Source organism: Mustela nivalis, assembly GCF_964662115.1.
Source record: "Mustela nivalis genome assembly, chromosome: 4".
Lineage (NCBI taxonomy): Eukaryota > Metazoa > Chordata > Mammalia > Carnivora > Mustelidae > Mustela > Mustela nivalis.
This window is the reverse complement of record NC_139023.1, coordinates 117,265,996-117,283,193: the sequence shown is the minus strand read 5'-3', so window position 1 is coordinate 117,283,193 and position 17,198 is coordinate 117,265,996. Positions and strand designations below refer to the sequence as shown.

At 41.8% G+C, this 17,198-nt stretch overlaps 2 protein-coding genes across 3 annotated transcripts in view; one reads left to right on the top strand and one right to left on the bottom strand.

Moving 5' to 3' along the window:
* Window positions 1-3,493: 3,493 nt before the first annotated feature.
* Window positions 3,494-16,107, bottom strand: LOC309862592 (uncharacterized protein). Its single transcript, XM_082726621.1, has 2 exons — window positions 15,609-16,107; window positions 3,494-4,914 (listed from the first exon to the last, which is right to left on the bottom strand). Exon 1 carries the CDS (start codon window positions 15,983-15,985, stop codon window positions 15,644-15,646), a length of 342 nt encoding a protein of 113 aa, XP_082582747.1. The 5' UTR covers window positions 15,986-16,107; the 3' UTR covers window positions 3,494-4,914; window positions 15,609-15,643.
* The window catches only part of HERC3 (HECT and RLD domain containing E3 ubiquitin protein ligase 3), a 122,363-nt gene continuing 121,061 nt past the window's right edge, over window positions 15,897-17,198 (top strand). Inside the window, exon 1 of one of the 2 annotated variants that reach the window (XM_082726603.1) lies at window positions 15,897-16,111. The gene's annotated coding sequence lies outside the window, so the exon portion shown is untranslated. The remainder of the gene's footprint in view (window positions 16,112-17,198) is intronic. The other variant, XR_014310591.1, reaches the window with a different exon arrangement.

The window sequence follows — 17,198 nt, the reverse complement described above, 5'->3', positions numbered from 1 at the left end:
TTTTTCTTAACAAAGTGCTTATTTTTATTTGCATCTTTCCTTGTGGACCTTAAGGGAAGAGGTTGTTGACTTAGTTTCAGGTGTTTCTGGCCAAAGATCATATTAATTACATCTTCCTTTTTCAACTCCCATTATACATTTGTTTCTAAAAGTATTTTTATGATATTATCTTCAATCAAGTGAATATTTATGTGAGTGCTACATATATATGCTGATTTAGAAAATTTTTGCCTTATAATAAAAGGATATTTATTATAATAAAACATCCTTTATGCATGTATAAAGTAGGGTTCTAATACTGAAGATAGTTTCAGGTAATAGCTATTTAAGTAGTAGCTGTAAACCTAATCATATCTAGCAGTAAGTGGAATAGACTTTTCTGTCTCCATAAACAGACATGTTATCATAAATTGGCCCCATAGAATGGTGATACCAAAGTGAGAGCAGTGTTTGAGGAAATGATTTAAAGGTAAGAAAGGGCCCTAGCCTCAGCAACAAAAAGAAATAAAGGAAATAAAAAGGCATCCAAATCAGCAAGGAAGAAGTCAAACTTTCACTCTTTGCAGATGACATGATACTCTATGTAGAAAACCCCAAAAAGTCCACCAAAAAACTGCTAGAACCAATACATGAAATCAGCAAAGTCACAGGATATAAGATCAATATACAGAAACCTGTTGCATTTCCATATACCAACAGTAGCAGAAAGAGAAATCAAAGAATCTATACCATTTATGATTGCACCAAAAGCCATAAGATACCTAGGAATAAACCTACCCAAGAGGTAAAAGATCTGTATTCTGAAAACTATAGAACATGTATGAAATTGAAAACAACACAAAGAAATAGAAAAACATTCCACGCTCATGGCTTGGAAGAACCAATATTGTTAAAATGTCTATCCTACTCAAAGCAATCTACACATTCAGAGAAATCCCTATCAAATACCAACAATTTTTTAGAGCTAGAACAAACAATTCTAAAATTTGTGTGGAACCAGAAAATACCCTGAATAGCCAAAGAAATGCTGAAAAAGAAAACCAATCTGGCAGCATCATAATTACAGACTTCAAACTGTATTACAAAGCTATAATCATCAAGACAGTCTAGTACTGACACAAAAACAGACACACAGATCAATGGAACAGAATAGAGAACCTGGAAATGGACCCTCAACTATACTGTCAACTAATCTTCAACAAAGCAGGAAAGATATCTAGTAGAAAAAAGACAGTCTTTTCAACAAATGGTGTCAGAAATATTGGACAGCCACATGCAGAAGAATGAAACTGAACCACTTTTTACATCATACATAAAAAAATCCAAAATGCATGAAAGACATAAATGTGAGATAGGAATCCACCAATGTCTTAGAGGAGAACACAGGCAGCAACCACTTTGACTTCAGCTGTAGCAACTTCTTACTAGATACATCTCTGGAAACAAGGGAAACAAAAACAAAAATGAGCTATTAGGACTTCCTCTGCAAAGTGAAGGAAATAAACAAAACTAAAAGACAACCTACAAAATGGGAGGAGATATTTGCAAATGATATCTCTGATAGTTAGTATCCAAAATATATGAAGAATTTATGAACCTCAACACCTAAAAAAATAAATAATCCAGTTAAGAAACGGGCAGAGACATGAATAGACATTTTTCCAAATAAGATGTCCAGATGGTCCACAGACCACTGAAAAAATGCTCAACATCACTCATCATCAGGGAAATACAAGTCAAAACCAGGATGAGATACCACCTCAAACCTGTCAGAATGGCTAAAATTAACAACATGGGAAACAATAGGTCTTGGCGAGGATGGAGAGAAAGGGGAACACTGTTACACTGTTGGTGGGAATGCAAACTGGTGCAGCCACTCTGTAAAACAGTGTGCAGGTTCATCAAAAAGTTAAAAAGAGAACTACCTTATGATCCAGCAACTGCAATACTAGGTATTTATCCTGAGGATAAAAAATACTGATTCAAAGGGGCACATGCACCCCAATGTTTATAGCAACATTAGCAACAATAGGCAAACTATGGAGAGATCCCAAATGTCCACTGACTGATGAATGGATAAAGAAGATGTGGTATACATATCCAATGGAATATCACTCAGCCATCAAAAAGAATGAAATCTTGCTATTTGCAATGATGTGGATGGAACTACAGTGTATTATGCTAAGTGAAATAAGTCAGTCAGAGAAAGACAAGTACCATATGATTTCACTCATCTGTGAAATTTAAACAAACCAGATAAGCATAGGGGAAGAGAAGGAAAAATAAAATGAGATAAAAACAGAGAGGGAGGCAAACTGTAAGAGACTCTTAATGATAGAGAACAAAGTGAGAATTGCCGGAGGGGAAGTGGGGGATGGATTAAAAGGGTGATGGACATTAAGGAGGGCACTTGTGATGCACTGGGATATTTTCGTAAGTGATGAATCACTATAGTCTACTCCTGAAATGAATACTACACTATATGTTAACTAATTTGAATTTAAATTAAGTCCTGGAGAGAGAAAATAAACATAAGAAAGGGTTATTTCTTGGTCAAAGTAGCTTCTTACTCTATTTACAGAATTATAGGAATAGTGGATTTTAGAGATTCAAAGGGCTGTGAGATTAATCAAATACAACTTCTTCCTTTTTCTTTATTTAAAAAATTTTTAAAAAAAGATTTTATTTATTTGACAGAGAGGCAAGCAGAGAGAGAGGGGGAAGCAGGCTCCCTGCTGAACTGAGCCGAAAGCCTGACATGGGGCTCGGGGCTCAATCCCAGGACCCTGAGATCTTGACCTGAGCCAAAGGCAGTGGCTTAACCCACTGAGCCACCCAGGTACCTCATCCTCTTCCTTTTTCAAATAGTAACTCAGAAGTAAAGAAAGCAATGCAAAAGACAGATTCTTTTTTTTTTTTTCTTTTTTTTTTTAGAGAGAGAGCGCGAGCGAAAGTGAGCATAGGCAGACAGAGTGGAAGGCAGAGTCAGAGGGAGAAGCAGGCTCCCTGCGGAGCAAGGAGCCCGATGTGGGACTCGATCCCAGGACACTGGGATCATGACCTGAGCCGAAGGCAGCTGCTTAACCAACTGAGCCACCCAGGCGTCCCCAGACAGATTCTTGAACACAGATTAATTCTTTGTGCCAACACTTGATGAAGATCCGCTATTTGCCAGCCATTACCCTTAGGTGTTTCCATAGTTAATCAAATATAAATATTCTCTAAATATCTTAATAGAAATATAAATAGTTTGATGGAAGAGAAGGTGTTCATTTGTATTCCAGAATGGGAAATAGAAAGTGGGAAGGACCAAATCTGAAACATTATTGGAATCATCTCTTATATGATTAATTATTGTCATCAACAGTAATAGTGATAAAAGATATTGATCTTACAATGTATATGGTATATTTTAATGCATAAGAAATAGTCCCTTCCCTGAAAGAATTTTTAATATGGCTCATATGCTAAAGAAAGTAAATAGAAGAAAAAGGAAGGGGAGTTAACATTTATTAAGTGCTGTATGCTGAGCATTTTAAGTGCATTGTTATTACATTGAACGATCAGAACATTCCTACGATGAGAGTACAAATATTATCAGTTTTATAGATAGGGAAACAGAGGCATGAGAATGGAAATTGACTTCTCTAAGATCATATGGTGGGAAACTGGTGGAGACACACAAATAGCATGTAATAAATGCTAGGGACATCATGTTCATAAAAAGTGCTATAGGAAGTCAAATTGTGGGTTGGACCTCCAGAGGGTTTCATGGAAGAAGTGGGACTCATGTCAGCCAGTTAGGGAAATGTTGAAGTAGTCCAAGGGTACAGATAAGGACCAAAACTAGGGTTGAGGAAGAGGTGATGTAGAGTGTGGTAGGCTGAATAATGGTTCCCCAAAGATGTCTGCATCCTAATCTCTGGAACCTGTAAATATGTTCTCTTATATGGTAAAAGGGACTTTGCAAATGTGATTAAGGATCTTGAGATGGGGACATTATCCTAGATTTGAAATTCCTTCTAGGAGAGAATAGCCAAATATTAAGCCTTATTGCATTTAAGACAGATGAGCTTATCTGATTCTTAGATTTGGTAAGCAGTTAAGGCAAAGGTTCATAATGAAGAGGATGAGGAATACATAGGTCCATCCCTAGATGGAAAGAGTCCATAAATACTCTTAGAATGGTATTCATAATTATGTGAGCAAATGTACCATTTTTGTGGAGACAACATGTAATGCCATCAGATTCTCGAAAGTGTAGAAGATTGAAAACGAAAGCTTAGAATCATGCGCTAATGGCCTGGGGTACCTGAAGGTGGAGGAAGAAGGGCAAAGGGGAAGAAGCAGCAGAAAGGGCAACACGGAAACCCCATATTCATTTCCTTTTTGCTGTAGATTGATACCACGAATTCCTGCTCCTCTTTTCCCATACTAGACCCTTACAGTAGGACTTTTTGTGTTTCTAGACCCAGTTTGCCAAGAGGCTGCAGAGCTCATTCTCTTAGTAGTTCTTTTATTTGCTGACAATGTGTTCTTTAAAAAATTCTGTTTTGGTGTTTTACCAAATATTTCATCTATATTTCTCAAAGGACTTTTCTCAATATTACTATTATCTCTACAGAGTGGATATTAAAATAACTTGATATATTATCATTGGCAATCTCTTCAAAGAATAGATGAGGTATAGAAAGCTTAGGGAGCTTCTAATTAATAGCCACTGTTTTGTTTTGTTTTTTTTTTTCAGTGATATAAATCATGGAGTTGCTTAGTTGATCTCCTAAGTAAAATGTCTCTGCAGTTAAATTTGATGTCTGTTCTGTATACTAAGAGATCCTTCTCAGCATAGCTTAGATTCAGTATAGCCAATCCACTGAATGCTTCAGAGGCTGACCTGGGTTCAGAATTTCTTCCCTAAACAATAAATAAACAATAAATAACAAAATAATAAGCAATAAGCAATTTTTAAAGATATGTATTTATTTATTTGACAGAGAGAGAGAGAGAGATCACAAGTAGGCAGAGAGGCAGGCAGAGAGAGATGGGGAGAAGCAGGCTCCCCGCCAAGCAGAGCGCCGGATGTGGGACTCAATCCCAGGACCCTGAGATCATGACCTGAGCTGAAGGCAGAGGCCCAACCCTCTGAGCCACCCAGGCACCCCTAAATAAACAATTTATTTAAGTAACTCTTTTTTGACCTCTGTATGGATCAAAACAGTTTGTATTTTGTTTTAAAATGTAATGCTGAACTGGGGCACTGGATAGCTCAGTTGGTTAAGTGTCTACCTTTGGCTCTGGTCCAGCAAGCCTGCATTGTGCTCCTTGCTCAACGGAGAGCCTGCTTCTCCCTCTCCCTCTGCTGCTCCCCCTGCTTGTGTGTACCCTCTCTCTGTGTCAAATGAATAAATAAAATTGTAAAAAAAACCAAAACAACATAATGTTGGCTTGTTATTTATTTATTTTTAAAGATTTTATTTATTTATTTGACAGAGAGAGAGATCACAAACAGGCATTGAGGCAGGCAGAGAGAGAGAGAGGGGGAACCAGGCTCCCCGCTGAGCAGAGAGCCTGATGCAGGGCTTGGATCCCACGACCCTGAGGTTATGACCTGAGCTGACGGTAGAGGCTTAAACCACTAAGTCCCTAATGTTGTCTTTTTAAAAAATAAAAATGATTGTCAAGATTTCCTTAAAATATACTATGAAAAGTCATTAAAAAGTACTACAAGGGGGGGTGCCTGGGTGGCTCAGTGGATTAAAGCCTCTGCCTTTTTTCCCCAGGGTCCTGGGATCAAGCCCCTCATCGGGCTCTCTGCTCGGCAGGGAGTCTGCTTCCCCCTCTCTCTCTCTGCCTGCCTCTCTGCCTACTTGTGATCTCTGTCTGTCAAATACATAAATAAAATCTTAAAAAAAAAAAAAAAGGTACTACAAGGGAATGGACTTGATGGAGTTTCCTACGGATATGACTGATTTTCTTGGGTCCTCCACTGACATGAAATTTCACTTTAACAAAGTGAAATTGTGGGATAAATAAAATAGAATTAAATATTTCCCAGCTTCTATGTTACACTCATTCATAAAGGGTACCCGTTTTGCTATAAGATCAATGAAAACATGATTTGTCTTTGAAATGACTAGAATTTCAAGGTCAAGTCTTATATACACACAATATTACATAATTTATATGTTTTCTGGATATAACTAATATGGAACTCTGGGTTTACTGCTACTATAATAAAATACCAGGTGGATGGGGCACCTGGGTGGCTCAGTGGGTTAAGCCTCTACCTTCAGCTCAGGTAATGATCGCAGAGCCTGGGATTGAGTCCTGCATCGGGCTCTCTGCTCAGCAGGGAGCTGCTTCCACCTCTCTCTCTCTCTGCCTACTTGTGAGCTCGTCAGTCAAGTGAATAAATAAAATCTTAAAAAAAAATAAAATAAGAGAAAGTATACTTTGTAAAATGGACTTGGCTAACCTACATTTGCTTGCAAAAGGATGTCAATGTTTATTGGAAAGATCTAGCCAGGGAGTTTAACTCCCTGTATATCTTGATTGAGAATAGACTTTGTCAGTTTGCAAATGTCATTCTTTTTGATTGCGTTGATGCTTTGGGAAGGACACATACAGAGCTCTCAGGGCAAGGGAACTCTCGGCTAAGATGCCAGATCTCTGTCAATCCTGGCAATCACCCTGGTCACAGATGCCACAGCTACTGCATTAAAAGCCTATTATACTTTTTGCACCAATGTACTTACCTCTGTACCACAAACTGGGTGGCTTAAAACAACAGAAATGTATTCTCTCACAATTCTGGAGGCTGAAGTCCAAAATCAAGGTGTTGGCAGTTTGATGCCCTCAGGAGGTTCTGAGGGAGAATCTACTCTCTATGCCTCTCTTCTTGCTTCTGGTGGTTACTTGGCATTTCTTGTCTAGGAGACACCCATCACTCCAATCTCTATTCTCACATGATGTTTTTCTTATTTGTCTCTGTGTATTCACATGGCTTTTTTAAAAAAAGGATTTTAAAAAAATTTATTCATTTGAGAGAGGTAGAGAGACAGAGACTGAGAGAGCACAAGTAGAGGGAGAGGCAGAGGGAGAGGGAAAAGCAAGACTCCCTGCTGAGCCAGGAGCCCAATGTGGAGCTTGATTCTAGGACCTGGAGATCATGACCTGAGCCAAAGGTAGATGCTCAACCATCTGAGCCACCCAGGTACCCCCACATGGCTTTCTTAAAAGGACATTAGTTCAGTGCCTGGGTGGCTCAGTGGGTTAAGCCTCTGCCTTTGCTTCAGGTCGTGATCTCAGGGTCCTGGGATCGAGCCCCTCATCGGACTCTTTGGTCAGTGGGCAGCCTGCTTCCCACCCCACCCCACCCCCTGCCGCCATCTGTCTCTCCGCCTACTTGTGATCTCTGTCGGTTAAATAAATAAAATCTTTTTTTTTATTTATTTATTTATTTTTTTTTTTTTAAAGATTTTATTTATTTATTTGACAGACAGAGATCACAAGCAGGCAGAGAGGCAGGCAGAGAGAGAGGAGGAAGCAGGCTCCCTGCTGAGCAGAGAGCCCGATGCGGGCCTCGATCCCAGGACCCTGAGATCATGACCTGAGCCGAAGGCAGCGGCTTAACCCACTGAGCCACCCAGGCGCCCAAATAAATAAAATCTTAAAAAAAAAAAAAGGACCTTTGTTATTGGATTTAGAATCTTCCTAATTCTCATTTTATGATCTATGATCTCATTTTAATGAAACTAATTACATCTGTGAAGACCCTCTTCCAAATTATTCACATTCTGAAGTTCCAGGTAGACATGGATTTGGGGGGAAACTATTTAATTCACTACACCTTCCAAACTACTTACCGTAAGTACAGGGTTCATCAGTACAATCCATCAGAACATAATGCATAACATCCAGCATGCATGTTTCATTCCAGGTACTGGTCAGGTGGTTCTCTCTTGTTCTAGGCTGATAGCCATATATCTAGGTTGAAATTTTATCCAGTTACTCAAAAAGAGAACCAGGCAAGAACTTGGATGAAATAGTACAAATCTACTTCTGAAGGCTATGAAAGAACTTGAAGTACATGCTTATCTGATCGTTGGTCAATAAGGTCATTTTCTTCTATAAAGCCTGGGACTCACTGGTACACATAAGGTGACTGATGACAAAGGTGACTGAACCACAATGGATTATTATAAGTCATGACACTATGTTTTCTTTTTGAGAAGTGCACAATAAAATGCCTTCTTTGGCTACCATTCTATTGATGGATGAAATAAATTCTGATACTTTGTCCCCCCCCTCCTATTTTTTAAAGATTTACTTATTTGTTGGGTAGGGAGGGGCAGATGGAGATGGAGAGAGAGAATCTTAAGCAGGCCTCATGCTCAGCGTGAGACTGACAGAGAACTCAATCTTGATCTCACGACCCTGAGATCATGATCTGAGCCTAAATCAAGAGTCCGCTGCTTAACTGACCGAGCCACCCACGTGCCCCACTTTGTCTGCTTTTTATTTTTCTATGGAACTTGGCGAACCATCAACTGATTGTTATTGGTATGTGCGTGTGTGTGAATAAGAATATGATTAACAACAGTATAAGTTTGTACAGAACTTCCTTCCTGCAGCCTTTTATTTCTGGAAGGTGTGTGGGAAGATTGAGGAGTCACATGACATTAAACAATTTTAGAAAGGACCAACAACCCTACTCATAGATTTTTATGCGTTTAGGTAATTTTTGATGTTCATGTTTAGAAACGTCTTACCTAAGCTGATTTTCAGATGTGGGCTATGTGGCTTTTTATTTTATTAGAATTTTTTTAATTTTAATTATTCAAAATTCTAGTCAAGAATAATTCTTGTTAATTAACAAGATTAAATCTTGTTAATCCACATATTCTAGTCAAGACATAAGGTGACTTATTAATACAGTAAAAACAATAAGATGAAAACCAAACCAAAACAACCCCATTATTGGTAAGGGGGTTGGACAAGGTGTGTATTTAGCTGGTACCATCTTTTGTTAGGGAATATTGGCAATATTCTTTTTTTTTTTTTTTTAAGATTATTTATTATTTGAGAGAGAAGCAATGAGAGAGACCATGAGCGAGGAGAAGGTCAGAGGGAGAAGCAGACTCCCCGTGGAACTGGGAGCCCGATGTGGGACTTGATCCTGGTACTCCGGGATCATGACTTGAGCCAAAAGCAGTCGTCCAACCGACTGAGCCACCCAGGCGTCCCTATTGGCAATATTCTATAAAGTCTTAAGACTCTGCATTTTTGCCTGACCTAGCAATTATTCTCTTAGGAATTTTTCTTAAGGAAATAATCAAAGGTGAGGGAAAATATTTAGTTATATTCACTATGTGTAGCTATGTTTGTCCTACTGCTTATAGAATGCAAAGAGTGGAAAATGAATACACAATTAGAAATTGGTTAAATTACAGTATATCCATTTTGTAGGTATATGTAATTTACATACAATTTAAAATGATGTTGTAGAATATTATTTAATTCTATTGAAAATGTTAAATATATTGTTAAATTCAGAAAGCATTGTGTAAAATGTAGAAAATGAGCCACTTTTAGAAATGTATATATGTGTGTGGGGAAAAGACAAAATAATAACTAAAAAAAGGTGGTAGACTGATCATTTTTATTTTCTTCTTTTCTTATATATACTTTTGTGAAGAGAAAAGCAGGTTTGTTTTTCCTTAAGTAGGTAAGAAAATGAGTACAATGGGAAAATGTCATAGAAAAGTTATAATGAATCTTGAATTGAGGTTACTTCTCAAAATGTATGCAATAAGCTTCTGTATAGATGGGATATACATTTTGTTCCAGGCTTTCAAAAGCCCATGGAAAGAGGGAAACAGAAATAGCCATAGTATCTATAAGATGATTCTATAGTATCTTAAATATCTGTAAGGTAAGAACAATTTGTTAGTCAACAATTTTTTTTTTAAAGATTTTTTTTATTTATTTGACAGACAGAAATCACAATAGGCAGAGAGGCAGGCAGAGAGAGAGGAGGAAGCAGGCTCCCTGCCAAGCAGAGAGCCCAATGTGGTGCTCCATCCCAGGACCCTGGGATCATGACCTGAGCCGAAGGCAGAGGCTTTAACCCACTGAGCCACCCAGGCGCCCCTGTTAGTCAACAATTTAAAAGCAAATATAATGGCTGACTTCACTGGGCTTTTACCTACATGTGGGATGAAGACAAATGCTGGAGACCAATGGAAAGTTAAATACCAATTATCAATTCTCCTTTATATAAAGGGTAGCCATAAAGTTTGGAAACACAATACTATTTTATTTTTTTATAGATTCTTATTGTTATTTTATATTATATTATATAACAACCTTACAGATAGAACTCCCTCTGATTACTTCCTTCTTCCTGGAGTATGTTAAAGATATAGGTTCATTTATTTATTTTTAAAAATTATTTATTTATTTATTTATTATTTATTTGACCAACAGAGATCACAAGTAGGCAGAGAGGCAGGCAGAGAGAGAGGGGGAAGCTCCCTGATGAGCAGAGGGCTTGATCCCAGAACCTGAGATGAAGGAAGAGGCTTTAACCCACTGAGCCACCCAGGCGCCCCTGTTTATTTATTCTTAAAGATTTTATTTACTTGAGAGAGACAGAAACAGAGACAGCTAGCACTAAAGGGCGGGGGCAGAGGCAGAGGGAGAAGCAGACTCCCTACAGAATAGGGAGCCCAGCTTGGGGCTCAATCCCAGGACTCTGGCATCACCACCCAAACCAAAGGTAAACACTTAGCCAACTGAGAAGTCAACTGAGACAATACATTAAATATGCTTCTGCTAGGTTTGAGGAAAATGAATTACTGCATCACACTCCATGTAACCCGAACTATGCATTGCCCCAAGGGATAACACAGTGTATCAGGTAATGTCATGGAACATATGATGTATCATAACGGTAGAGCAAGAAACCATTTATTATGCATATTCACCTGTGTTCCTTGAATTTATGGCCAAGTTATAAAGCTGTCTAATACTGTTTTATGCATGCCCTTTATAATTCCATAGGGTCACTTTAGCTTTTCTAGGATATAATAAAATTCCTTAAATTTCATTTGACCTAGATTTCATCTTTAACTTCAAAGAAAAGGGGTTTTTCATTTTGATGATTTTATTTTGATTTGACACAAGTGAACTTCTGGAGATTTTTTTTCTTTTCTCTCTTTTTTTTTTGCATCTAGAAGGGTAAAACAGTTGCCTGATTTTTGGCAGTTAAAATCTGCACACTCTGCAGCTACACAGCAATAGACATGCTCTTTACTGTAATCCCCCAAGGTCTTATTTTGTCAGTGCAGTCCGAGTGCTAGGTTGGATGCCACTTCCAAGGATACAAGTTTTGGGACCTTGTAAGAAGAGAAATTTTCAGATGTCACTTCCTAAAGACTTTATTGCATAGGTCTTCAGGGACAAACTAAAGCTCACCCTAAAGGCTTTCTTAGGAAATGCTCAATCATCCAATGTTTTTTTGTAACATTAATTGATATTAACCTATACGATATTACTGAGTTTCTAATATTTAAGTTAAAGTGTTTGTGCTTCATCCAAATGGACTGATTTTAAAAAAATGCAAAATTAAACTATGAATAGTTTCAAGAAACACAAAGGAATAGTCATAAAGCCTGTAAGCTCTTTGCGGTAAGGAATAATGCTTCTTATCTAGCAATACATATAGAAGACATTAACTAAATATTTAATAATTATTTGATTGATGGCAATATTGATTTACCATGATATTTTTCTTCCAAGTTATTTTTCACAGTAATAAATCAGTGGACAGTTTTCAATAAGCTTAGATAATGTAGCCTGGGCATATATGGGCTTCTTAGGTAAACTATATTAAGCAACAAAAATCAGTGAAAACATGTAAAAAATGTTTAGGAATGAATTTTTCCTTCGAATATTGACTACATGGACAAAATGAGTATTTTGGGCGGTGGGGGGACCAAGAAACACCTTTGTCATTATGTAGCTTTACAGAGTACGCACATACTATCTGTCAAATAATCATTGATTTCCTTTCCCAGAGGTGAAGACACTTAAGTCTTCAAAAGTATACCTGAAAGACAGAATGTTGTGGCTAACCTATTTTTTCACCACAAGTCTGATCTGTCTCTAAGTTTACCAAGTTCATGTTTGTCTGCCAGGTAAATAAGTCAAACACAGAAAACAATCATCATTAAACAGTCTTCCTACTGTACTGAGAATTTCTTTCAATTTGAAATAGGCACAAGCATTTCAAAAAGTGACCTGTAAAAAATGGTGCGAATGGGTGTCTGTTCAGGTGGAGATGTAGCAGCACTGGGTATCATCCCCTTGTCACTGGGGATTCCTCATCTGTCCAGGGCTAGAGCTGGACTACATGATCCCTTCTGCCTGTCAAAGGTTACAGTTACAATTTATCACATCTCTTATTATTTATTTTTTGTTTTCCAACACTTGTTATTGTAAAAAAATTTTAAAAAGATTTTATTTATTTATTTGACAGAGATAATGAGAGAGGGAACCCAAGCAGGGGGAACGGGAGAGGGAGAAGCAGGCTCCCCACTAGCAGAGAGCCCCATGTGGGGCTCCATCCCAAACATGACCTGAGTCGAAGGCAGATACTTAACCAACTGAGCCACCCAGGCATTCCAAAAACCCCAACCATCTACCTACCATGGAGAGTCTATAATTAACATCTTGGGATACTGGATTTATTACATGTATATCCAGCTATCCATCTCTCTATCCAGCCTTCAATCCATCTTTTAAAATGTACATTTCAAAATAACTTGCATATATCAGTATACTTCCTCCTAAATATGTCAGTGTACATAGTATTAACTGGAAGTCGGTTTTGTTTACAGTTATTTTTTAGGTTTTATATTTAACATGAATGTTTTCTTTACATAACATTTATCTTACTTAGCAACTATGTACTCCTTGGTGCATTGGTGTGGTTAGTGTTTGCCTCCCCCTTGAAGGCAACAGAAACTGTGCCATTTTCCTCACCAAGAAATCGCAGGAGCTGGCAGTACAGTAGATGCTCAATATACAGTATATTTGTTTTTTTTTTTTTTTAAGATTTTATTTATTTATTTGACAGAGAGAGAGATGACAAGCAGGCAGAGAGACAGGCAGAGAGAGAGGAGGAAGCAGGCTCTCTGCTGAGCAGAGAGCCTGATGCGGGGCTCGATCCCAGGACTCTGAGATCATGACCTGAGCCGAAGGCAGCGGCTTAACCCACTGAGCCACCCAGGCGCCCCTATGCAGTATATTTGTTGAGGGAACATACGCTAAGTCAGAAAGAAACGGATGGAAGATTGAGCTATAGAAATGCAAAGAAAAAGTAAAGTATGGTCTCTCAAGACAGTTTAAATATGTTATTAAGACTATTGTTGGTGCTCAGTCAGAACGGCTAAAATGAACAAGTCAGGAAACAACAGATGCTGGCGAGGATGCAGAGAAAGGGGAACCCCCCTACACTGTTGGTGGGAATGTGAGCTGGTGCAGCCGCTCTGGAAAACAGCATGGAGGTTCCTCAAAAAGTTGAAAATAGAGCTACCCTATGACCCAGCAATCACGCTACCAGGTATTTACCCTAAAGATACAAATGTAGTGATCTGAAGGGGCACGTGCACTTGAATGTTTATAGCAGCAATGTCCACAATAGCCAAACTATGGAAAGAACCTAGATGTCCATCAACAGAGGAATGGATAAAGAAGATGGGGTATAGATACACAATGAAATACTATGCAGCCATCAAAAGAAATGAAATCTTGTCATTTGCAACGACATGGATGGAACTAGAGGGTATTATGCTTAGCGAAGTAAGTTAATCAGAGAAAGTCAACTATCATATGATCTCTCTGATATGAGGAATTTGAGAGGTAGGGTGGGGAGTTTGGGGGGTAGGGAAGGAAAAAATGAAACAAGATGGGATCTGGAAGGAGACAAATCATAAGAGACTCTTAATCTCACAAACTGAGGGTTGCTGGGGGGTGGGGTGTAGGGATAGGGTGGCTGGGTTATGGACATCTGGGTTATGGGAGGGTATGTGCTGTGAAATGCCTGATGATTCACAGACCTGTGCCCCTGGGGCAAATAATACATTATATGTTAATACAAATAATTTTAAAAAATCCTAAAAAAAAAAAAAAGACTACTGTTGGTGCTGCGGCCTTTCAAAGCCATTTTGGTAAATGGAGCAGGACATGCTTATTAAGGAAATAGGCATTTTATGTTGGTTCAATTAAGAAAATAAAATTAAGTACTCCAAGTATCTTCACTGATCATTCTACATGTAAGTAATTTCCTAGGGTTCTGGATGTTTATTTAGTAAGGAAGCTGACAGTACTCCGGTTTGTAATACTTAAATCCCAACTTCAGGCTCCAGTCTTTGATACCCACCTTCTTCCTCAAGATGAAATTTCTTATGAAAACACTTAAGCCATGGGACAAATATATTGACCTAAATGCTGACTGATTACAAACCTTATATTTAGTACATGAATCACACAGAATCTTGCTCTCTCCTTCTCAACCATGGGAAACCTCCCTTCCTACCCTATCTCCTCTCTGGCTATTTCCCCAGTTCCTTTTTGTGATACCATCTCTTGACAGGGATTATGTCTTTGTGAGATATCTAGATTTCTGTTAAACTGTATAAGGGAATCTTGCTAATATTGTCCCCACTGTTTCTAAAGGTGTCCAGTGTGATTCAAACTTCAAAGGCTGAAATTTTCTCAGATGACCTTAGCTACCTGATAATTTGAGATTTTGCTTTTTCTTCTCTTTCTTGTCTCAGGAGCATTTGACAACCTGCTTTATTTCATTGAGAGTTCCTAGGTCAGCCAAGATTGACCCATCCCCACGCCTCAAAACTTTTTTTTTTTTTTTTGGCTTGGTGAATCTATTAGATTTCCAGAACAGGTAACTGCAGACTTGACCTGATTTGAACGTCCTTGGGAAGAATCTGGCCTCCTTCCCAGTTCAAATGACAGGTTACAGAAATTCATCCACTAGGAAAGCCATTCTTTTGGGTTAGAGTGGTACTTCCCCAGTGTGTTCTGCTTCTGTGCTTCAAATTCAAGGGAGGGAGGGGGGGGGGGGGACAACAGATACATGAATCCGTGTCTGTGGGAACGTTTACTTCAAAAGGACAAGGACCACGGGAACTCTGACAGCATTGTGACCTTGGGGAGGAGAAGAAAGCTCTGAGATTCAGTGCCAGGGAAAGGAGGGGAGGACAGATTTCTTTATCCATCAAAGAAGCCACATGGTGTCTTTCAGATAAGATTTAAGATCTACTCAGTGACTTCTCTGCATGCCCCGCCAGCCCCCACTCTCCAGCCTCCCAAGCCCCGCTCGCTCCCGCAGCACCGCTCTCCGGTTCGGCCCCCAACTCTCCTGGAGGGCCCAGGCGGTGCGGGCCTCGGCACCCGACTTCCTTCCCGCCTCTCTCCCACCGCGCAGCTCCGCGTTTCAAAGGCTCCGCGCCTCCTCCAGTCCTCCCGAGGAGGTACGAAACAGAAGACTGCTCCCCTGCGGGATAAAACGCTTCATAACTCACCCTCTAGATTTTCCTCCCATGCTCAAGGCTTTCGGTCACCTCTGCATAAATACTAAGACCCAGAACCTGACAAACCGACCGCTGATCAGTCCCGCTCGCTTCCCCGTCGGAGAAAAGCAGTCGCGTTCCGGCGCGCGCGCTCTGGGTCGGCCGGCCGCCTCCCGGCCGACACACGCCCGCGCCGCTGTCCCCTCGCGGGGCCCGCAGGTCCTGTCACCTCCGCCTGCCCCCGCCTCCCTCCCCGGCCTGGGCCTCTCCCCGCCTCCCGCCCGCGGATCTCGCCGCCCCGCCTCCGGCGCCGCCGCGGCCGCCATTGGTGCCCATCCGCCCCAGAAGGGCCCCCATTGGCCGGGTGGGAAGTCACTCGCCCAGCGCATTCCGCCGCCCTCAGGCTTGCGGGGAAACTTCCTTATTATTGTGACGCCGAAAACGGAGAAACCCCGAGCCGGGCCGGAGGGGCTGTCACAGTCGGAATCCCGAGCGGCGCTTCGGCGGCCGCCGAGGTACGCGGGTCGGGGGCCGGGGTTCCCGGGAAGAAGTCAGCGCGGCGCTGCATCCGCGCGACCGCCGCGTTCCGCCCGGCGGGGCTGTCCGCGCGCGGCTCCCGGAGGGGCTGCTGGGGCTGCTGCGGCTGCAGGGCGCTCCCCGCGACGACCCGGAGCCGCGCGCGCGGGGAGGTCGGGGCGCGGTGGCTGCGGCGCCTGCGGGGCGCGGGCGGCGGGCGGCGGGGCTGCGCCGGGCCGGGCGCGCTAGGTGCCCTTCGGCTTCGCGCGCGCCTCCCCGGCGTTCTCGGAGCTTGCCCTGGGACCGAAAGAGCCCCCGCGCCCAGAAAGGCCGGAAGCAGCCTTAGAAATGGGAGCGCCCCCCACCCCAACTCGGCTGCGTGCAGACCGGGAGGAATTGCGACGCAGAAAGTCAAAAAGAGGATCCTCCCCTTCCTCCTCGCCTGTCCCCATTTGAATGCCGAGGCTCCGGTGACACCCTCGCGGTGAGGGACACGGACGTTTCCCGGCGTCAAGGGAGCCGGCGAGGCCTCCGCGTTTTGGGGGGAACCCCGGCGGCCGCGAGGAGTTTGCACTGAGTGGACGCGGGGCTCGGAGTCCGGGCTGACAGCGCCGGCGGGGCCGCGGCGCCCGGCACCACCCACCCGGCGGAGGCCGTACCCGGCTCGCTTCGCCCGAGTCCGCCTGCGGGGCGGAGCCGGGGCGAGGGTGTGTGTGTGGACACGTGTGTGTGTGCATGTGTGTGTGTGTGTGTGTGCGGACACGTAAGTGCGTGGAAGGACGCGGGGGTGTCAGGAGCTGGGACGTTCGGGGGCAGGTGGCACTTGGAGTCCTGTGTAAACGTGTGGAGTGGGCTAACGGGACAATTGACAGGGACGAGCGTGTGTGACCTGAAACCGACGAGCCGGGGAGCGCGGTAGAGCAGCACCTGAGGCAAATCGTGCAGTGACTCTGGGTGTGCACCGCGGCCCCGGGGAATGTGTATTTGAACTTTGCTTTTGGTCTGTCACGGCTTGGGGCTGTTTTCTGATTACATTGTTCTTTAGCTTTTAAATCAGCCCCATTAGGAAGTCCCTTGGATTCAGAG